At 40.5% G+C, this 24,001-nt stretch overlaps 1 protein-coding gene across 3 annotated transcripts in view; it reads right to left on the bottom strand.

Moving 5' to 3' along the window:
- Window positions 1–1,035: 1,035 nt before the first annotated feature.
- The window catches only part of igdcc4 (immunoglobulin superfamily, DCC subclass, member 4), a 49,305-nt gene continuing 26,339 nt past the window's right edge, over window positions 1,036–24,001 (bottom strand). Inside the window, exons 5-21 of one of the 3 annotated variants that reach the window (XR_006841968.1) lie at window positions 20,403–20,537; window positions 19,596–19,748; window positions 18,610–19,017; window positions 18,366–18,530; window positions 17,851–17,988; window positions 17,269–17,451; window positions 16,364–16,576; window positions 15,761–15,862; window positions 15,387–15,585; window positions 13,770–13,897; window positions 11,427–11,597; window positions 11,094–11,228; window positions 6,499–6,601; window positions 6,082–6,313; window positions 5,826–5,954; window positions 4,119–4,791; window positions 1,036–3,973 (exon numbers count right to left, since the gene is read on the bottom strand). Coding sequence is in view for 2 of the 3 variants with exons in the window: in XM_046376128.1 (XP_046232084.1) it covers window positions 4,264–4,791; window positions 5,826–5,954; window positions 6,082–6,313; window positions 6,499–6,601; window positions 11,094–11,228; window positions 11,427–11,597; window positions 13,770–13,897; window positions 15,387–15,585; window positions 15,761–15,862; window positions 16,364–16,576; window positions 17,269–17,451; window positions 17,851–17,988; window positions 18,366–18,530; window positions 18,610–19,017; window positions 19,596–19,748; window positions 20,403–20,537 (3,122 nt within the window). In the remaining variant the exon portion in view is untranslated. Of the gene's footprint in view, window positions 4,792–5,825; window positions 5,955–6,081; window positions 6,314–6,498; window positions 6,602–11,093; window positions 11,229–11,426; window positions 11,598–13,769; window positions 13,898–15,386; window positions 15,586–15,760; window positions 15,863–16,363; window positions 16,577–17,268; window positions 17,452–17,850; window positions 17,989–18,365; window positions 18,531–18,609; window positions 19,018–19,595; window positions 19,749–20,402; window positions 20,538–24,001 lie in introns of all 3 variants that reach the window. The other 2 variants (XM_046376128.1, XM_046376237.1) reach the window with 2 other exon arrangements.

The following is a 24,001-nucleotide window of genomic DNA, read 5'->3' as shown; positions in this document are numbered from 1 at the left end:
AAAATTCACCACCACTGTGCGATTCAAACGCCCAACTAGATTCTGGCAGCTGCATCATGATACAATCTAACTCCGGCATCACTGATGTAAGAGTGTCTTTGTTCATCCGAAGAACATCAAAACTGCATCTCACTGACACAAATCAGTTGCTTTCCAAATATGCCAAATGTCCATCAGTTAATTGGTGCAGTGCTGCAGACAATTGCCTTACTGGGCAGAGAAGTATCACAGGAAATTATTTGTACTTTACGTTAGCCAAATGTGTGCGGTCTTTTTGCAGTGACTATAGAGACATTTTCACAGAATGCTTTTAAATACAGATTCAAAGGTCAACACCTTCTGTGTTATTTTCCATTAAAAAAGGGCCATATTGAGTAGGAGACAAACTTTATACTCATATCACATAAACAATCACCAGAAAATGTTTGAAAAGTCAATCACGAGTCAACTGTCACAGTGACTGACAACCTGCTTTAAACACTATGTTAATGGCCCTGATTTAGTCATAGGCTTCAGAGTATGCAATCAGTTTGATGAATAGAAGATCTGAACCCAGGTGTGGATGAGGCCTATCAGCGCAGCAGGAGCACAGACTGGGGCTATAACACATTCTTCTTAAGGTAGCTGACCTGAACTGACAGAGGTATGTTTCAGATATCAAACTGGAATGCTTTTGAGATTATTATGCTTCTTTCTAGACTCAGGACACATAGGCTTTTGAGGATGATGGGAAGCAGTACAGAACAGTATTGGTAAAGAACCTGGATCAAAGATACAAGCACAAAGTCTTGGTGGTCTGTCTTAGCTTACTCTGTATAAAGGACAAATGATCACGAAACCACAGGGAAGAAAGCTGTGGCTACATTGCTCGCTGAACATATAAATTGTGACCCAAATCAATCATGTGACAGCAGGTGTTTTAATTTTAAGAGCTGAGAGACATCTGCTCTGACCTGCTCTTACTATTTGTGATGTAAAGCTTGGCCACAAATAAAAAAGGCTTGCCACTTTAGACTGACGAGTTGAGGGGCACCATTTAAGTGTGCTTACACACACTTATAGCACAGTACAGTCAGTGGCATACAAATTTTAAGTTTTATAAGAATGTATTTCTGAAACATTTCAGTAACTGACTGGCAGTAAAATCTGAATTCTCCTGATGTGGCTCATTCATCACCAAAATCCAATTAATATTTGACCCAGGTTTTGCTAAAAACACATTCATTTCTGTCCCTATATGACTGCTATTGCAGTAAGAACATGTTAATCGTGTTAAGTACATACATGGCAAGGCTAAAAAAATATGTCTCTTTGAGGTAATAACAACGCATTTTGTTCAGAAAATCCCTTTTAGGGGAAACACAACAAAACACATTGGTGAGAAACATGTTCACGGTGTTTTTTACTTGTCATGAGGAACCATTTCTGTTTGCTGATGTGATGTGACTGAGTTGAGCTGGTGAGATTTTGACACTTGAATGGGCGTGAGAAGAAACATGGGAAGGACAGAAGTGGTTCACCCACTCCTTTTTTAACTGCTGGATGACGAGAAGAAAGCCACCTGAGAGAAGATGAGACATCATGTGCAGCAGGGCTATGGGCTGCTTAATTTTGTCAATCTGTAAAGTGAATATTTCTATTATTAACTGAGCCCAACCATGCTATTATCTCGGATTCACAGAGCTGTATGACATGACATTATCTACAGTTTCACACACTCATACAGAATAACCTTTATTAGTTAAAGTACAGTGTTAGTCTTTTCGATGTGAGGCGAAATGGGATCTAGCTTGTAACTAATTCACAAACTGACTTTCTCGTGGGTAAAAGATATGTCAGTTACTGCCTTCTGCAGGCAAAGAATGTTAAAGCTGCTGTACTTTTGCCACCTGCAGACAAAGAGTGAAGGAAGCTTGGTGGCATACTGACTACCCACAGGGCTTAACAGTTAACTCAGTAACCTTTCAAATCATCACCAGCTCCCAGAGCTTCTCTCTGCTGTTTTTCTTTCTTTGTTACTGAATAGGAAAAATAAAGCTCTTTGCTGGCAGAACATTTAATTTTAATTTGCTCTGCTCATATGCTGACTGAACAACAACACGTTCACACAGTTTATTTAAAAGATATATATATATATACCATAGACTCCTGTCTCATAACAGTCTGCTAATCGCTGCTCCTTTACGGAAAAGTTTTTTCCTCGGGGAAGGGAGGTTAAGTAAAAGTGAATGGCACAAAACAGCTAACAAGCTATGATAGTTTCCTGCATTTTGGACTCTCCAGTGGTCTATCCATAAGCACTGTCAAGCTCAGCATCATTTAAAATGTGTTCCATAAAACATCCAACACCGACAGACACTCAAAAGGAACCTGTAAAAAGGCCAAAAAATACCTGTAGGTGGCACAAGTATGTAATTGCAAGAGATATTGTTTTCATTGTCTGTTTTCATTGTCCATAACTGCGACTGAATGAAATTGCTCGATGAAGGTGCTTCATATCACAGACACTGTGTTTTTGTGTTTTGTGTAAAGGTTCAATATTAACATAATACTGAGTGACACAATCTTCTGCAGATCTGAGAGGAAGCTGCAATGCGACATGAATTTCTTTGACATAACACAAGAGCATACAGTCAGTGTCGGACGATTATTTCTGCAAATACCAAATGGTGTAAAATCAGACAAGTTAAGAAAGAGATATTAAAAAGGTGCTAGTTACATAAAACCAATAAAACCACACTGGAAACCATCCTTAAAAGAAATGAGGTAGTGTTGTTGATAAAGAGTTGGCCAACACTGCCAAAACCAGCACTGACTCACTCAACTTCACATGTCGGTCAATTTTGGGGAGCAGTCTGATCAAAAATTGAAGGATTCTGTTAAACAGTTTAGGATCAGTGTAAAAAAATGGAGCATATTTATTTAATTTTCAAACTCCTTTCTTATCTGATAAATGCAGAAATTTCAGTTAAGCATTGTGGAAGTTTTCTCATATAGCTGCAGTCAGATAGGAGAGTCAAGTTCAATTTCCCTCAAATTAAAGTGACCAGCATTTTGCATAAAAAATTATTATACTGAGTTTAAACTGACAAAAACGGCACAGTCTTAAACTGGTGCATCCCTAAATGGGAGCCAGACCAGAAGAATAATTTACAGATGGGTCGTTGTAACATATCCACTACTTCTCCCACCAACATAATTAAACAAATACCAACATGAGCATGGAAACACTTTGTTTCCAAAATGAGATCTCCACAATCTGAAATACAGTAAAAACACGTTTTACTTTTCAGCTGAGAGTTGCTGGTTCACACAATCACACCACATGGATATATGGCATTTTGGAAAAGAATACTTCATGTGTACCAAATCAGTATACTCAAAATCTTTTTACATTTTAAGTGTTTTCCCCACATGCTGACATGTGTTTTATATTTGTAATGAATATAAACATCTATAGAAATATACAGAGTTTTTAAACGCATCTACAATAATTAAGCACCTGAGACCCCCACAATCCAGTCAGGAAAAGTGTATGTGTGTGTGTGTACAAATGTGTGTTTATGGATGACTGTGAGATACCATGGAATCAGCTATATTTAGCTTCTTGAGTATGTTTCGCCATATGTTTGTGTGTGTGTGTGTGTGTGTGTGTGTGTGTGTTTCTGGGACCCTGAGACAGCAGGAGGCTGGAGAGAGACACAGGTGTTCTGCACTCTCAGAGTGTGCAGATACTCTTTAAGGCTTATTCCTCAGTGCCACTCAGTTCGCGTCCACGTGGCAAAGCCCAGTGAGACCCACTGAGGAACACTTCCGATCCTCCCGTCCATGATGATAGCCTGTCTCACATACTCACAGAACATTCCAGGCCTTCATATTCCTGAGTGGAACAGAGCCATGTTTGACATGGTAGGAATAGCCTGCTTCAATCCACTTCCATCTGCTTGGTTAAGTTAAATCTTTCTTTTCTTTCCTATAAGACAGGAAAGAAAGCCCAGAGGAAAATATGGTTGCAGTGCTAGAGAATGCATATCCATATACAGTACTCTGTACCACTGAAAATATACAGTACATGTATACTGTATATACACATATATGAAAGAATGGATTCAAAGTACCTATAAAAACAATGCAAGGAAGAGAAAGGAATCCAGTAATGAGGCGCACTAAAAATAATCCTTAGGCATTCTTCCTGGGTATGTTAAAGAAAGAAAATCAGTCTGATGTCTATGTGTGTAAGGGTCAATTCCCTACATGCAGAGGTTACGGGCACAGGTAACTATGTGCTGCTGAGGTAGAGTGGACAAGGCCGGCGCTGACAAAAGGGGCAGGGGACAGCCCAGCTGAGATGGCCTTCCCTGGTGCCGAAGGGCAATGTCTGGAGTCCCCGTTCTCCAGATGCTCTGACCTCAGCACAGAACGCACTGTCTTTGGGGAGTGGAAGCCATTGGCAAGCCCCACCTCCGGCTGTGGCTCTGGGTCTGTGTTCAGCTGGTCTCCAATGCCGTCTAACTCCCTCTTGTGATTAGCCACCAGCTTTATTGAGGGAAGACTCAAAGGACTTTGTGATAGTTTTTCTAATGTGTCCTCCTCTCCTGGTGGGCTTGGCTGGTTTAAAAGGGAATATCTGCCCTCTGATAATAAGGGCCCTCTGGTGGTGTTGGTATCATTCTTCCTTTCACTGCCCTCCTCCTCTTTCTCCCTCTCGGGGTCTGACAGCTCTGAGTGAACAATGACCTCTGCCTCGACCTGGTTACTGCACAGGGATGTGCACAGACGATCCTGTAAGTCCTGCAACAAAACAATGTCACTTTTACTTCATGTTGTTCTGTTCGTTTATCTGTCCAGGTAACTCAAAGATTCGAAGGTTAAGTATTTGTACAACGCACAGTCAATAATAGCAACTCCTTAGTACACACACAAAGACATCAGCAATGATCACAACAGGCTCTTTGCTAAACCCCTTCCCTAAACAGCAACGATTCACAGCTTAGCAAATGTAACTGGTCTGTCAAGTGTGAGATTACTCCACATGCTTAAGTTGAGTGATGTATGCCACCTTAACAAAACCAAGACCAAAAATGTAAGAAATTAATTATTAATCTATGTTTGACTCATGTCTGACTGACTAGCTTATTTCCCACAGTTGTAAGTGTTGCATCCAAGGCCAAGTAGCATGTAAGTAACTAACTAGGTGACATTGGTTTGTTGAGTTACAGGTTAGTGGTATGTTAAAAAGCTTGTCACGGCTTCACATGTCCACTGTGTAGTAGTTTCCTACGTTGTGTAAGCTGGTCTGCTGTCAGAGTTTAGGGTTAAGTTAACAGTTATATCCTTCTGCTCACATTGTTAACTCAGATAACTAACTAAACGTACATATTGGTCCTCATCCCAAAAGCCTTTTCACTTGTAATAGTAATCTTAAGCTTTGGCACATTATACATATGTAGAGTGCGAGAAACAAGTGCTAAAATTTATCATAAATTGAGAGAAAAACAGGAGAACTGTAACCTGAGAGGAAACAGGGAGAGGGCAATGAAAAATGAGTCTTCCAAGAAAACTGAGAAGGCTGAGAAAGAGTTTCACATGAATTACTATAAATTTCAGGTGGTAAATCTTACCCAGTATCACTGTAAACTGCAACTGTTTAATGCAAGAAAGCTTGACAAACACTGCAACAGTAACTAAAGTAAAAGGGGCATGATTTAGAAAACTGTCAATTCGAGATGCCATTTGACCCAGCGATGCCAGAGCTTGTTCTTGCTTGTCGGACACAAGTTGGTACCTTAAATATATGAGTCACTGAATTTAGTTTATTCATTTACCGTGCTGTTATCAGTTAATAGCATGTTGACAGCTCCATTAATGAGAGTTGGAGAGTCCTCTGTCATGGTGTCTCTGTATCTAGTGATTCTGTTGGCCCAGTTATGACTTACAGAGCCATTCCAAGCAGCCTGCAAGAATAACAACACAGTGCATGGACCAGAATTACTACTATTATCCTTCTATCAACAACATGAAAAAATAATAAGAGTATCCATGGCCCATCTGATAGGAGCACTTCCTTTTGCAAGTTTTGACCTTGTGTTCAGGTGCAGGGGCATCCACCCTTTCCCCTGGATTATCACTTGGCATCAGGCTTTGCTCCTCTAAGCCCTCTTCTAACGGTTGACCAGACTCTTGGCTGTCTTGCGGCATCAGCGTCTCCAGCTCGTGGCTATCGCTGCACTCTGGCACATGGGAGGGAACGGGGCTGCCCCCTCTCCTGTACTGAAGGGTCACAGCTGTGGAGTTCAGACCCCCAGATACTTCCCTATTTGGAGTAGAGGTGAGAGGGGCAATACAGGAGTTGAGCTATAGAAGACTGAACCTTAGTAAAGTTGCCTGGGTTATTTTAGCTGGTCTTTTGTCTGTAAGACAACAGTCCTTCCAAGTAGGTAAAAGACCTAAGACATGCATAGGTACTGTAGAAGTATTTGCACTCTAGAGATACCTTACCTGGATTTGCCATTACGAAAGCTGAAACACATACAGAGGAGGATGCATATCAGTCCCAGACACACACCGATTATGATGCCTGTCACTGCATGGACGTCCAGCTCTGTTAATATATCAGACAAATGAGAAACAAAATGTAAGAATTAGTGTAAACAATAAGGACAACACGTTCCACGTGGCAGAAGTGTGGCTACTCCCAAAAATACACTAGACATCAATAGGGACTATAATGACATCATATTCTAAATAAATAGACAGCTTTGCAGCTTTCTAGCTGTCTACAACACCAAACTCATCCAGCCATGTCTTTATGGACTTTACTTTGTGCACTGGGACACAGTCATGCTGGAATAGTAAAGGTCCTTCCCCAAACTGTTGCCACAAAGTCGGAAGCACAGCATTGTCCAAAATGTCGTGGTATGCTGAAGCATCAAGATTTCACTTCAATGGAAGTAAGGAGCTGAGCCCCACCCCTGAAAAACAGCCCCATACCACACCTGAATTTGATAATAAAGAAGTATGTCTCCATGAGTGTACATGCTATATTGGTCTTCATATTTGAATATTTGAACTTGCTGATATCTCTTTTTACTCATATCTAGAACTCCATCTTAAAAAAGCATTACAATAACACACTGTATATAGTTTGAAATATTATTTGACTCTGGCCTCATGTGAATAGACTCTTACTTTAGATGAAGCAACAGTAGTGAAGAGACATGAAGCAACACTGAAGAGAGAGCAGACCTTCATTGATATTCACTTATGCTGGGTATCTTTGGCAGTGCGGACACAGAGAGAAGAGGAAACAGATGGCTGGAGCTCTCAGCCACCTACCACCCATCTCAGTCCCATTCACATTGCACAGTGGCAACACTATGGCCTATGTGAGTAAAAGAAAGTTGTTACTTTGTCTTTCCAAGTGTTAGGGTTAAAAAAAATGCATTCTCTGTGCTTATTGCATTCTAAAAATATGTACTTTGATGGGTAAAGGGAAATTAGTTGATTGATTTACTGATTTATAGACTGATTGATTTGTGGATATAAAAGGCAGCAAATTCAAGGAATAACATGCAAAAGTGAGAATATTTCTTTGTAACACGGTTCTTGATGTCAGAAAAACAGGACAGATAATATCTCATATCTCCTGTTCCTGTTAATAGCAGTCGCTTCATAAAATCATTTCACAAATAAAACAAGTTTGTTGCTTACGTGTGGCACCTTGCATGAGTTCACACAGTACAGTTTGGACAGAAGCACACAATGATCTACCAAATCAAACTGGAATATGATCTAGGCAGGTCAAAAAATGTCAAAAGTGTCGGGAATAACAGTTTTACTCTAGCAAAAAAACTTACGAAATGGCAGCATGGGCTATAGTTTGTTTTAGTCCCAAACTCAACACCACAAAAGTTTGAGAAATCTTGACGAAAACAGCTTTTGCTAGGAGGCATGAATACGGTTGTGTTAAAATCACCTAGAATGATACATTGCCTCTCCATCAGCACAAGACACTCAACACATGCCATCTCTAAAAGTTCATAAGTCACTTGGCTTTGGGTTTAAGAGCTCTACCCACGCAGTGACTCCCTCTGGCTAGATCACTCCTATAAACATACCCTCCCTCCATTCCTGTTGTTGCACTGTCTGCTATTAATTCAATTTACTGCTTACTTAAACGCCAAGCCACCTTTGTCCTGTCAAACATAAAACTGCTGCCGGAGAAAAAACTGTATGTGTACTGTATAGGTTCTTAGTCCTATCATTTGGTGGACAGCATATGAGATACGAGTGAGAAGGAAAGAAATGCTTAAATACTTCTACTAAAATGTATAGCCATTTTGTTTTTCCGTGCTGATGGTACTGTTTTTAAGAATGCTGTGAGGGCAATGAGTTTGAGTGGCATATTGGATGATAGTTCACAGGGGAGTGAAGAGCTCTGCATTTGTGAGTCTCTCTCTCTTTAAAGACAAAAGAGGCATTTAATAATTACAGGTAAAGCTAACATGCTGACTGGTGGAATTAAAAAGTGTATAATGAGATTGCATGCTTAAACACAAAGTGACATGAGAGTAAAGAAGTGCTTTTCACAGCATTTCTGCTGGCTGCAGAGGGCAGTAATTCAAAGCTCTCCCCTGGGGGGTCGCTGATGAGGCCACCCCTTTGATATTCACACTCAATATTATCCTCCAAATGCAGCAGAATAGGAGAAGCAGAATAACAGTGTCCTGCTGAGCTACACTTTCCCTGCTGGCAGGAACAAATTACCCACTTTAATAGGAAAGTCTGTGAGCGTCTGCGGATGAAGTAGTGTTTGAATGCATATTGTGTTCTTAGGTGTGTCTTAGGTAAGCAAAAATGACCATAATATTTTAAGTCTTAGAAGCAACTGAACGCCTTATTGTGAAATTCAGTCATGACTGAATACTCAATGTCGAAATACAGATACCACAGAATTTAAAGCACTTAATTATTTTATTTATTATCTATCTATTTCACTTGATGTGGTTGAATACAAGTCTCCTTTGTTTTTAATATTTCCGAATTAAAAAGAAGTGCAATTTTAAAAACTTGGTTTTAAATATTTTTGTTTACAGATTCAGATACATAACTAAAGTTTATTGTATTGTGTTTAAAAAATGACAGATAAGCGGTATAGAAAATGGATGGATGGAAAATTCAGTGTTCTTCTAAAATTCAAATAATTATGTTGATTATTTGCTTCTTTGCAATGTCTGCAAAGGACACAAAGATAAAAATAGAGAAAAAAACCCAGAAAGTACACTGCCTGGCCAAAAAAAAGTCACCACCAAAAAAAAAAGGTCACACACTCTAATATTTCGTTGGACCGCCTTTAGCTTTGATTACGGCATGCATTCGCTGTGGCATTGTTTCGATAAGCTTCTGCAATGTCACAACATTTGTTTCCATCCAGTGTTGCATTAATCTTTCACCAAGATCTTGCATTGATGATGGCAGAGTCTGACCGCTGCGCAAAGCCTTCTCCAGCACATCCCAAAGATTCTCAATGGGGTTAAGGTCTGGACTCTGTGATGGCCAATCCACGTGTGAAAATGATGTCTCATGCTCCCTGAACCACTCTTTCACAATTTGAGCCTGATGAATCCTGGCATTGTCATCTTGTAATATGCCCGTGCCATCAGGGAAGAAAAAATCCATTGATGGAATAACCTGGTCATTCAGTATATTCAGGTAGTCAGCTGACCTCATTCTTTGAGCACTTTGACCAACTGCAGCAACCGCAGATCACAGCACTGCCCCCACAGGCTTGTACAGTAGGCACTAGGCATGATGGGTGCATCACTTCATCTGCCTCTCTTCTTACCCTGATGCACCCATCACTCTGGAACAGGGTAAATCTGGACTCATCAGACCACAAGATGTTCTTCCATTGCTTCAGAGTCCAATCTTTATGCTCCCTAGCAAACTGAAGCCTTTTTTTCCGGTTAGCCACACTGATTAGTGGTTTTCTTAAGGCTACACAGCTGTTCAGTCCCAATCCCTTGAGTTCCCTTTGCATTGTGCATGTGGAAATGCTCTTACTTTCACTATTAAACATAGCCCTGTTGTTTTTCTTCAATCTGATTTCACCAAATGTATAATGTATAATCGCCGATCACGATCATTCAGGATTTTTTTCCGGCCACATTTCTTCCTCGAAGACAATGGGTCCCCACTATCCTTCCAGTTTTTAATAACACATTGGACAGTTCTCCCAACTTTAGTAGTTTCTGTAATCTCCTTAGATGTTTTCTCTGCTTGATGCATGCCAATGATTTGACCCTTCTCAAACAGACTAACATCTTTTCCACAACCACAGGATGTGTCTTTCAACGTGGTTCTTTAAGAAATGAGAGGCAGCTCATTGCACCAGTTTGGGTTAAATAACTTGTTGCCAGCTGAAAGATAATTGCCCATGCAGTAATTATCCAATAGGAGGCTTGTACCTATTTGCTTAGTTAAATCCAGGTGGCGACATTTTTTTTGGCCAGGCAGTGTATTACGTTTCTGTTTTGTTTATCCTCACGTTGTTGGGGTAATACTCCTCAATGAATCTGTTGTATTAAGAAAGCATTCTTTTTAAAGACAATAAAAACACAAAATAAGAGAGATGTTACATGTCCTATTACTGAATTTCATCTCAGACCTCAGCCAGAGAAATAACTGTGCTCCTGGCAAAGTGATAGCTGTTGTCCCTTTTGCATTAAGAATTTTGAATCCTTAAACTCTCCTGAAACTGAGACAGCAATCTGCCTCCTCCTTGCTCTCTCTCCGTTCTTACTCTCCATTATGAAACTTTCAACATTTCTGTTTTCTCACATTGCCATCTCCTCGCATTAACAAACTGAATATCACCATATTTACATAACATATGTGTTTATATGTTATTAAAACTAATTAAACTAATAACACATTTACACAATTTCCCATTGTAACACCTTGTCGAAAATATTCTAGACAGACTTCTTTTGACTGAACTGCTGTTAGTAATATGATTGTCAAGGTTGTTAAAACTACTATTACTTTTTTCTTTAATATTATTATCACCTATATATGTGCTACATGACACATACCATATTTGGGAAGTGGGGTGTGAACATCCTTTACAGGTGAATAAGGCCCTGGCCCCACCTCAGTGGACGCCCCCAACTTAAAAAAGTAACGGGTGCCACTGGACAAACCCTGAACCTCCACACTGGTAATGCTCCCTGACAAAGAGAGAGACAGAGAAACATTGTCAGGGACCATCATCAACCATACAGCTCATGTCACTCAAGGACAGTTTCTTAAAAACATCTTGGAAAACAGATTAATGAAGACAAAGCTGTAAGTTGCACTTCAACTCAATAAAAATAGTGATTAACTATTTTTAGAGCTGTGAGAAAGTAATTCCTGCCAACACCCACCATCCTGAGAGAGATTTTCCCACAAGTGCTCAGGCTGGCTGAGGTTGCCACTGTACAAGATCCTGTAGCTGATGATGATACCGTTAGGCTCCAGCGGAGGGCGCCAGCTCACCAGCACAGAGGTTGAGTCCAGAGCGCTCAGCTGCAGCTCCTCCGGAGGTGTGGAGGGTCCTGGAGGAGAGAGGAAGAATGGGTCAGTAATTAGAGCCCAGAAATGAGGCCTCACAGCTGTGGAATGTATATTGTCTCGGTGGGGGATTTGACATGTTGTGTGACGACCATCTGCGTCCTCGTGTCTGCACCACCTGGGTACAGGAGAGAAGGGACAAGCGGGGCAATGGGAGAATGGACTGGGGCTCAGGTGATGATACATGGCGGTGGAGAGCGTGACGGGGTGACTAGTGATAATAAAGTCATTAATAAAAGCCCACTCTTTACTCACCACCCCTCCCTGGCTGACAGACAGAGCAGCTGGCCAACAGGAGAGCCACTACTACACCTGAGTATTTTATTATAGCCAGTATCTGCCACTGATGCCAACAGCTAATTTCCATGTCCACTGGCCACTGGCCAGCCTCCACACTGATCCACATGAGTGAACACACACTCATTTGCAAGCAGGCAGACTCAAGCACACCTGCACATGCATAAATTACAACATCTATGGGCAACATTTTTAACCCACTAGCGGGATGAAATGAAACTGGCATACTCAGCCTATTCAGTGCAGCGAATCATAAGAAAACTCTGAAGGGATGAATTATGCACTTCGGGAACAAGATGAGATCATTTACTTATAAGGGACATTTAATAATATTTAGATTTTAGATTAAGATTTAGATTATTTAGATTTAGAATATTTAGAAAGAATATTTAGATTTAAATTCAGATTTGATTCTAAGACTGTAAATCCAAGACCAGACAGCAAATCAACGCAGTGTCGAGTCTTTGCACTCAAGTCCTGAATCAAGACCAATAAGTCTCAAGTCAAGTGTCAAATTCTGAATTTTGAAACTACAGATCCTCAACAAATCATAATGTGCTCTTCATCAAATGTCATTTTAACATCAGAGCTACTTACAATTCTCTCTGCAACTTCACTTGTTGAAGGAAGTTGCAAGTGTTGCATCTCTGCAATTTCTGATGCCCACATTTTCCATAGTTTTTGCTGAGGTGTTTTTTTTGCAAAGTGTGCTTGAATGCATCTTGAAGTCCCTGTCAGCACCTGTGCACTTTGCCATACAAAGCAATGTAGATTTCTAAGTTTGTATCAAACACAGTGACAGGGGTACAATAACTTACTTTTTCATCTTTGTCTTTGGGGGAAAACTATCAGTTTTTTTCAAGCCATAAGATTCGTTCATTAGTGTTGAAGTCCGAGTCGAGTTGCAAGTATTTTTTGATTTTGTCAGTCAAAGCTGTGCCTCAAGTCTGACCCGAGTCTGCACATCCGCTGCAAGGACACGCATGTTGCCAACACACATTCCAGAGCAGAGATAGTCCAGCATGGACAATTAACAAGTAAAGAGTCTATGTAGGTTCTCAGTCATCTGAGTCATGGTAGTCAAAGTGCTTGAAGCGAAGGCAATCGGATTTCTTTTAGGTTGTTGAAGACGTTTCACCTCTCATCCAAAAGGCTTCTTCAGTTCTAGAAACTGAAGTAAAAGAGGTCATCTGTGTCCAGATAGAACAACCATTGTTGAACAGAGGCGGGAGCTTACAGCATCAGCTATCAGCCACCTGTAGCACAGCCTTGAGATTCCTCTCCAGATGGTTCAACCCACACCGTCTCTCGTGTGACCCCAACGACACATGATGGCAGGAGGTGTCAGTGACTGTCAGGCCCACTACCGAGGTGACAACCTCGCTAGAGGTTAAATACCTGGGACTCCTGGAACTGAAGAAGCCTTTTGGATGAGAGGTGAAATGTCTTCATCAATGTAAATGAAACCTGGTTGCCTTCGCTTCTAGCACTTTAACCAACAAATAAAGTGAGAAATCCAAACCAGTGCAATCCACATAATGATCCTGCTTTCTACTCCTCTTCCATAAACATGTTTTACACCTTTGCCTGCCTCCACTGCTGTCTAGTACAACTACACTCTTCTATTTTTTGGCATATTGTAGTTCTCCATGAGTTGTTGGGGAGTTTTACTTGCTCAAGGCCACTGCAAAGGCTGTGAGTGAAAGGAGTGTTTTTAAACATCAACTGAGTGAATGAGTGAAACAAGATTTGAAGTGCTCAGAATACTACAAGATTAATTTCTGCAGCTTCATCATTGGGTCTTTCAGCAGAATGAAAACTCAGCTGAATACAGTGATAAGGGCACAACAGAGACTCACGGTCAGACAGAGTCGACTCCTCCACTGTGCCGCTGAATGGACCCACCACATCCACACCATTTGACTGCACCGCCAGCTCATAACGGGTGAAGGGCTTCAATGCCCCAAGCAGTATCTCCTGAGCAGAACTGCAACACACAAACACAGGGAAGAGTCTGGAGTGTGTGGTGTTTGTTTTCTATTCTGTGGTGACAGAAAAAAAACTTACCAAGAACTCCATAATGTTACTGATGATACTGATAATTTTTGAATAAATATGGTAGAACAAAAACAAACAGTATATGTCGTGAAACAAGCAGAGATAAAGACAATGTTATGCACTAAACAAAATATAAGCCGAGGAGAAAATTGCTTTGTTTGATATTGGATATGAAACAATTTTCATGTAAATAACTCTAGAGGCTAATGAGCTGCTAATACAGAAAAATGTGTGAACTAAAAGAAACGCTCTTCTGGTACTGTTAGCCAGACAAGTTATACTACTCAAGTAGCTATAATATAAATATAAAGTAGTAAATGAATACTTACATACAGTTCTATCTCTTTCTAGCCTTGGCTAACATTTCTGTTGTGATATTTTTGTATTGCTCGCATTTATTTATTGTTGTGTTGTGGTCTTTGTTGCAAAGAAAGCTACATGTTAAATTATGACGGGTAAATAACTAAAGCAGTTTTCAGTTTTGGCCACTAGGTGGGGCATCTTACTTCAGTTTTTTGACAGCCTTATTAAAAGACTAAAGGTATTTTAAAACAGAGCTGGTCGAAAGGCACTTTGCATCATTAATGAGTAACTGTCCAATCAATCCCAGTTCCATTTCCCTGCTGAATGAGAAATGCTTGCCGCCTTAGTCTGGTCACTGCAGTATATCAGTATATCAGTATCAGTATAAAGAACTTGTCTCCCTGTCTCCTTGCTCTGCCTAAACTAGCAACAGACAAGTTTTTTACTTCAATTTATTATGAAGAAAATATTTGCTTGCACAATCAAACTACTAACAGCAATAGTAACAAACAATACAAACAATAATAGTAATAATAATGATGACGTCATTAACATTTAGTCTGGTTCCCTGTCAACATCCATTTCAATATGTAATTTTGTTTGTCACCGGGCAGGAAATGTCACAGGAAAACAAAGGCTGGCAGCCTAGCACCATTTCTATCTGCCTTCTTGCCTACATTGTAGACTAAATTAATGAATACACTCAAATTTTTGCTCCGTGTTGTTGGTGGCTACTGCTCTGTGAAAAAGAAAAAGTGATCCACTTGTCCTTCGGTGAGCTGCACCAACAATAATGCCACTTGGAAACACTAGAAGAGCGAAGTTGTTTACTTTCACTTAAAGTTTGAGGAATGGTTCTTTTCTGTGACTAAACTAATATCCTTCTAAAGGTTTTAAAATTCATTGCAGATTAGTTCTGTATCAGTACTGAAGATGTGTTCACACAAACTGTTAAAATGGACTTTGAGATGTAAACATAAATGCATCTGGTTTAATGCATGTGGGAAGTGTATTGTTCACATGTTGAGAGTAGACTGATTTTGGAGTTTTGAGGTATTTAAAGCCAATCTCTTTATTATATGATTAAGTTCCAGTTGCTCTGTCTGGTCTCTGACCTGGTGTGATAGGAGACCAAAGAAGCGTTGGTGGTTCCCACTGGGTTGCAGCGCACGGTGTAGTTGATGATCCGTACGTTGCTGAACCGTGGTTTCTCCCAGCGCAGCCAGATGGAGGTGGAGCTGTTGGCCATGGCTTGAATGCTGCTTGGGGGCAATGGAGGGGGCAATGGGGGGGACCAAAATGGTGTAGGCGATGCTGAACACACACACACACACACACACACAAATATTTGACTTGAATCTTCAAAGATGTAATATAATTTGTCATTATTTCATACCTCATAAAAATGATGTTTTTGTTTGTTTGTTTGGAAGGAACAAGGAACCCAATCATTTATGTATACAAGGTCACATACAAACAGAAACCTTACTTCTTTCAGGGGCCTTGTCTGTCCTTCCCTTCCACACAGCAGCTGCTCCATCAGTCTGTTTATTGAATGCCCAAACTCTTACCTCGTACTGCCGGTCAGGGACTGACAACAGAGGGATGAAAATAAACATCAAAAAAATAGAAACATATATGTTGTAAGTTACAAGTAAACCAACTTATTAGAAAGAAAAGACATTTAAAGCTGAATTAATCTGTTTATGGTCTCTCTGGATGCTGAACCTGAAATGCTGTATCCTGAAAACCACAAATGACAGCTGTGCAACAAACTGGATCCAATTACTTTATCCTGCCATTTTCAATGAAATGCTGAATTATTAATCATTATTTTTCATTACGTGTGTATAATTGCTTGTAAAACCAGTCTTTGAACGAAATGCAGCAAAAAAAGGAAACTTTCTTTTGCTCAGAGTTGTATAAAGCTGTCCAAAAGCTGGGTGACTGACAGTTTTATATAATATAACGCATAGTGGGACATTATTTGATTTAATATTTAGTCAGACTTAGCTAAATACAAGGTTAAAAGAGTGGCAGAATACACATGTTATACACGTTACATTAGAAGAAGCCTCTGCCGGCAACTTACCCAGCCCAGTGAGGAGATGGTACCTGGCCTTCTTACGAAGCCTGATGGTGTGAGTCTGTCTTGTCCTTTCTCTATGGACTAATTCATCAGCCTCCACCTCTTGGCAGGACAGCTTGTAGCCCGAGACCAGCGTGTGATTGGGTGAGGGATGCCAGGTCACATTGAGTGTATTCACTCTGGCTTTTACTTTCAGTTCAGTTGGAGCAAAGATCACTTAAAATTTGGAAAAAAGAGAAAAGAAAAAAAAGACAGGACCAAGATTTCCATATGAAAAAATGTGCACTAACCACCAAGCTTTCACTTCAGCTACATTTGAGCCTGTTGACAAAGATCTCTGCCTAATCCCAAAATATGCTCAGATTAAAGTTTTCTGTTCAAACACATTTAATAATATTATTTTTCTGCATTGCAATGCTATTTTTTTGGGAAAGTCTGATAACCCCAGGTGTGTGTCTTCTCATTTCTTTTCTTTTTCTTATACAGTGTGGAAAACTTCCTGAAACTTTTTCAAATTCAGCCAGACAGTACAGAGATACTTACGCCATCTGAAGCACACCCATCTGAGTATTTTATGGTATTTGAGTGGATTTTTTTATATGGGCATACGGTTTGAGCATGTGTGTGTGTGTGCCTGTGGGCTGGGGCGTATTAACATGAAAATAAATCATGGGGTGGGAGGTATACATACCAGACTGTATAGTTTTGGGAATGGACTGTGCTTAATGACTAAATGGTCACTTAGAAGCAGAAAACGTGTTTGTTATGTTCCTTGTATGAATCATAACTCTCAAAATTTCACCTAATTACAAAAATGACACACACAAACAAACCAATGGAAAGCCAGGGACCTCGGAATTTTTGGAATGATCAAATGCAAAGACAGTCCTGTGTGTAGGCTTCCTTACCCATGCTGTGGTTGCTGTGGTTGTAGTGGGCTAATGTTTGGTGCTGGGCCCACTCAGAAGGAACCCCAAAGCCAACGCCTGTTCCAGCTGCGATCCTCAGTCGGTAGGTTTGGTTGGGCTGCAACTCTCTAAGTGTGAACTGAGTCTCATTACCCAGAACTTCAACTGAGAACACACTGTCCACTGTGGAAACACACAGTACACATTCCCAAATCAATGTACAAAGGGCACGAAGGACAACCTGTTGTGAGAACAGTTCCATTCAGATGGAACTTTCAGTAGATTATGTGGAACAGGCTATTCAGAAAAAAATGGTTCTGCTCTGCACATAAACTTGCATCGTCTTAATATTCCTAACCCTATCATACACATTTCCGACCTTCTGCACTCTTAATTATAAAGTATTTTCATAAATACAGCCAGCAGGAATCAAATTTCATAAAGCAAACAAGGCTTTGAGAACATTCCTGTGAACTACTGATGTAAAACCAACTTATAATGGGTAAATCCCCTGAATTATTATGCTCAGTGTGCTTTCATTGGCAGATAAGGTCAACTCGTTGACCAGCAGGGGTTACTCACACTGATCCAGAGTGCTGTACTCAATGCGGTAGCGGGTGACAGCTCCTCGGCTATGCTGAGAGGACAGTGGATGCCACATCAGCCTGATGTCTGTGGGGGAGGTGCTGGCTATGGACAGCTGAGGAGGTGCACTCGGAACTGCAGGAGGGAACAGAAAGACATACTGAATGAACTGTATTATGAAGGCACAGCCAAAAAAAAATAGTGCTGCACACTTAATTAGTGGTGATAAAACATGATATGTCAAGTAATAATCTATGCTTTTTAAATCTTTAAAAGTAAATGAGTCATTTTAAATGAGACGCATAGATGTGGCGATTCCAAAATAAAATGAAATATCAGATGTCAATCAGATTTTGAGGCAAAAATGAGTCTACAATGTGCACTAATGCTGCTTTTCAACATTTCATAAACGGATGATACTGACAATTTAAGCCCTCTTAAAAATAATAATGTTTGCTCTGTGAGTCAGTGAAGTATCCAACACTGACCTGTGTATTAGTTTCACTACTCACCATCCTCCAGCATCTCTACAGTAACAGACTGGGACTTGTCACTCGCACCCATGGGAGAATAAGCCACCACAAAGAATTTGTAGGCAGTATGGGGGAGAAGCTCTTTGACAAGGTACTCTGTGGTGTCATTGTTCATTGCAAACTGGTACTCCACATTATCTGAGCCTGAAAAGGGTGGAAATATTCAAATTAAAATATTTTCTACGGCACTGTGGACTGTATACACTCATGAATACAGACACACCTGTGGCGCGACAGTGTACAGAGTAGCCAATGATTTGGTCCGCATTGTACTCAGGTTTCTCCCAGGTGAGTAGGGCAGTTGTGCTGGAGTAGGGTGTGGCAGACACGTGGCGAGGAGGGCTGGGCAGACCTTCCCTCACGATGACCGTCAGCTTGGCAGTGGCACAGGCTGTGCCCAGCCCATTGTCTGCTATGCACTGGTAATAGCCTGCATCCTCTAATGCGAGCTGGTTGATGAGCAGGACTCCAGGGCTTTGGCTCTTCACCCGTCTGAATGACTTAATGGGCTGGCCGTTCTTCAGCCAGTGCAGCACAGGTGGAGGCTCCCCAGAGCTGTTGCACACAAACCTGGCTGTGTTTCCCCGAGAGAGGGATGCCGTCTCTGGGGGCTGGAGGATCACTGGAGGGGCTGTTGGAAGTAGGAAACAATGCTTTGACTTACAAGAAGAACTATACAATTAATGGGAGCCTTAAAAGAATTAGTATTTCACTTTGACAAAGCTTTACATGTCACAAGCACTACAACTACGGTTCTATTTGAATTTGAACACAGTTCACTGTCTGTGTTCAAATTTAGGATGTTGTCACAGAGTGTTACAGTTGTTACTGATACTGGTTTTGGCCATAATCTTTCACCTATGGCTTCTGTAATCTGAAAAGATTATTTAGGTTAATGCATATCAGTCTATTCAATCAAATAACCTGTAATCAAAACTAGATCACAGGCTAATCGTTAGCCTGGGTGTCTACTAGTGTCTACCAATGATAATTATACAGTATCTACCTGCAGCTAAGGTGGATACAAGATTATGCAAGAGCCACCCTTTTCTGCTGGAATTCCTTTTTACTTTTTCAAACACAGCACCATCACATATTCATTTACTTGGTGATCTGGGGGAAGCTGATACAAAAAGTCAGAGGTCTAAATAGAACCACTCTAGAAAAGTCAAAATTGTTATTATATACAGTTCATAACATGACTCCTACCAGGCACATGCAGCTCAGCAGCAGCAATGACAAATTCTCTTGTCTTAGGCTTGTTGGCCCGGCAGACATAGATGCCAGCATGGTGACGCCTCGTGTCCCTAATCACCAGGTTTGTTGCGAGGACAACCACATCAGTAGAAATGGGCTTTCCATCTGATCAAAGAAGAAAGAATCACAGGACAACGGGACTCAGATCATATAGATAGAGAGACTGGCATTGAGAAAAGTGGAGATAATTTGTCAGGCTTTCAGTTGCCTGGGAAACAGCACAAAAGAGAAAGGCAGCAATTTGACCAGAGTGGGATTTGACCTGTAAGCACACAAGCTGACCAACAGGTGGCTCTGTGACTTTTTTAGTCTGGGCCCACTGAGGTGTCTGCATTGGCACACTCCTAGGCTGTGTAAAATCACTCTCTACTCACTATATAGACCTTTATTTGGTTTGTCCACCATGTTGTACTGTTGCCAAATCCTCTACAGAGAATGATCATCACCTACATAGAGAATTATCTCACAATGATACTTAAAATGTCACGAACATGAACAATGTGGCAAATCATCTGATGTAAACCCTGACTCAGCGCATATGAACAATACAGGGAACAACAGTGGACTAGTGGAGATGAGATCAGTAAAACAATAAAAGTACAGGTACACTGTACTTTTATGATCGCTGAGTGATCGTTGATCGTTGATAATTGTTCTTTGTGTGTGAGTGACATTTAGTTAGAGAGTAACAGTAGGGGATGAGAACAGGATGAGAACCACAGTGAGAAAAGAGAAAGTAAAAGCGTTTCCGAGCGTTACCTTGCCTGCTCCAAGACACCAGTGGCTTCGGCTGCCCTTGTGCCATGCACTCCATCACAGCAGGACGGCCAAGCACGACTGTTGCATTCTGAGGCGGTGCAATAATTGTAACTGTGTTCAGGGTTTCTGTAGCGCCTATAACAACAACAAACATATACGTGGACCAGTAAATACAAGATAAGTTTGTGTTTGTCATTGGAAGGATGCCAGTTTGCAGCCACTGAATGGACGAGAAATCATCCAAGCCAACCAACAAGTGACTCGCTGCCCATGTTTACAGTGTTTTTCCACCAATTCAAATAGTGCATAATTGACCAACAAAGTGAAACAAAATAACATTTCAGTCCAAGCATCAGGCCTCAGTGTTATCCAATCTCTTACCACTAACTCGCAATATGTTCAGCTATTACTTGTCTCACCCCTGCCATGCTAACACAACAGTAAGCTGTGCTGAGAAGCCTCCAGGTCACTTGGGTGTGGCTACAGCTTATCAATGTGAAATAGGAGCTTATTATAATTATTATGTTAAAAAGATCTGAAAAATGAAGGGAGGAGGTCAGCCTTATGGTAATCATTCACAATTTTTACTTTCCTCACTGAGTTGTGCTGACAGCTTTCTCCCATTTGAGGAGAAGTTATTGCACGTATTGTGAATAAATTTACATTCTTCACATTCCTTCTATATAGACACATGAACTTTAAGTTATGACATGAAGTAGATCATTATAAAAGAGGAGCAGTGCACATCTCGTATTACCAATTAACTAACTTTGAAACTAACTTTTCTGTTTGGACAATGGACGAATACATACAGTCATGTTTGTGCTTTCATTTTAGTTGATGAAAAAGAGTCTGAATTCGCTGGCTAAGGCACCAAGAAAATGACTGGCTTTCTGTTCTAACATGGGAATTACAGGTAATAATACAAATACTGACAAAGCATGTCAGCTTATATTTCACAGTAGTTCCGGTGGAAGATGGGACAACATTTAGAGAGCTTCTCAGAATGACTCATGGAGTGTTTGCTGGTGACAGACTTGCTTACCAACATAGCAAGTCACCTCATCACACCAACAGTCCTTGGGCTATAGACTGTTTGGGATCTGAAGCTTAATCAATTCTGGATTTGGCAATGACCTGAATAATAAATCTTGGTTATAGAGAGGACATGATTTGAGGTGATTTGCATATAAACAGGGTGGAAGACCTTACAGCACATGTTATTTACAGACATACCGAACAACACAAGGAGTCACCAAACTGGGCTGAGATGCTGAGACAATGAAAGGAGGCAATAAGCGACAAAAACAAAAAAAACCTGACAGGTCAAAGTGTAGGTCACAGAAAAAGAGAACGCAAAGAGAGAGAGAATCTTTTTGTTAGAGAGATGATAGTTTTTGAAGTGAAGTGCATCTCTCCTCTGTAGTGACTACGGATGCTATTCAAAGCATATTCCTTATGGGATGAGGGGCTCATCTTAAGTGTGTATGAGTCTCACACTAGCGTAATGCTAGTGGTAATGTAATGCTGCAGTGACAGGACTCAAGCAGTCTCAGCAGCACATAATGTTAATGATATTCAGAAAAAGGTTTTGCATTCTGTAAATTAATCATTGACATTACATACAGAAATCTTTGGTTATGCATAAGGCTTTAAGCGGGTCAGTCTCCCTTTGCGAGGACCACGCCGCACCGCGCTTAACCGTATGTGGATATGATGGATGTGGGCATAGTTAGGAAAGTAAAGGAAGAAAAGGAAAAATCTAGAGACGGGATGTTCAAAGCATCTGAATGCTTCATATTTTCTACATCCTCTCAAGTTCTCAAGTACATGGACTTGATCACCTCAACATCAAGCTGCCGGAGCAGGGCCTGATTGTTGAAGTGTTTTATTCATAGGACTCTGAAGTGCAAACGAGTGAAGTGACGGCATTAGAGTGACGGCATTAGATCTGACATCTGCGTCATGTAATGGCATACAATAGAGCTATAAATACTATCCTCCGAGGATCCCATGACAGCAATAAGATTACCTTGGGAAACCTGCAAAGATCAGCCTTCTTGTCATTGCAGGTCAACATCCATCAAAATATATCAGTACATATTCATGCATCTAATTTCAAAATGCTCTTTGACTCCAACCCCTTGAATCCAAACAACAGAACACCTGACGTGCAAAAAACGAGGATACTTTCTCCTCTGTTGTATATTTTGTATTCAAATAATTGCATGAGAACAGAGAAATCATTACAATCATAATATCAAATTTAACTTAATGATTGTAACTGAAACTGGAAAACTAATGGAGTGAAAATGTATGGACTTCTAAAAGTCCAAGTGCCGTGTCTGACTCACTTGCTTTGGCCTCATCTGTCGGGCTCTTTCTTTGTTTTGTTTCTTTAAAAGGACACAAAGGGTAGGACCCTCCAAAAAAGGACACAATGGTTTCCACAGAGAAGCCAATCACAGCTGACTGATCTCTAGCTAGCTAGCCACAGAAGCAGATAATACAACAGGGCTTTAATGTTGGCTGCCTAATTGTGAAATCCCACCTCACAATACTGTTCACTGAGTCACAGCATCGTGTAATCCACAAATGCAAGTCCTTGTAAGCTGCAGTCACCCTGGAATTTTGAGTAAAGCGTGTATGCTGATGTCAAAACAGTCAGATCAGTAGAAACAGTATACTGAAAGATAAGTCTTTATTCTGCAAAACAGCATTACTTGTTTGTCAGCCTATAGTTCCATTGATTGGAACATAATTACAGCTTAATCTAACATTCATCCTATGTTTACATGACATTTAGAGAGCACTTAGGTACTTTCGTATGACTTCAGGAACTGCATATTTAACACACTCATACAGTATATGAGGGCCTGTACAATTCATTCTGGTCCCCTCATACACACATGCCTTCTTTTTCTTTTCACATGCGTATATTTCTAATCACAGATATACAAATTGTATAATATATGAATTTTCTCACATGTATATGTATATATACATATGTGTCTTACATATGAATCAATCTACTTACGTATATTGTCAATTTCACACACACACATGTACATATTTTCCCTCAACTCTTTCTGTTTCCACAACTTTCACTGACTGAGGAAGTTCCTTTTTACTTGAGAAAAAGTTGTCATATCATAGTGTGTAAACACTAAATAGTCACTCCCAAACCAGGAACTACATGTGCAAGACTTTGAACATGGGAGAAGTTAGCCTTCAGGACTTTATGCCAAAAAAGACTGTGGCTAAAGTTGTAGAAGGGTAAATTTCAGCCCACGTCAAGATCTTCTCAAAAACCTAACCAAGTGGTTATGTTGCCTAAACCTCACCATGACAGCATAATTAAAAAAGCAAGACTGTTTTCCGAATGAAAGTCCAGAGAGAGTTTGAATATTTGTATGTGATGGAAAATGGATGTATGTAAGGCTGCCAGAAGGAATTTTGGCTTGTACAGCCCCACACACCCACAATTTGTTGCTGAAATGAAACACTGCTCAATTTAAAATTCTTCTACCAAACAGGGAAAATGAGTCCTTTTGACGAAAGAAATGATCAAACAAACCAGACATATACAGGAAGCTGAA

Source organism: Scatophagus argus, chromosome 1 (genome assembly GCF_020382885.2).
Source record: "Scatophagus argus isolate fScaArg1 chromosome 1, fScaArg1.pri, whole genome shotgun sequence".
In the NCBI taxonomy this organism is placed as follows: Eukaryota; Metazoa; Chordata; class Actinopteri; family Scatophagidae; genus Scatophagus; species Scatophagus argus.
This window is presented reverse-complemented; position numbering and strand designations above follow the sequence as displayed.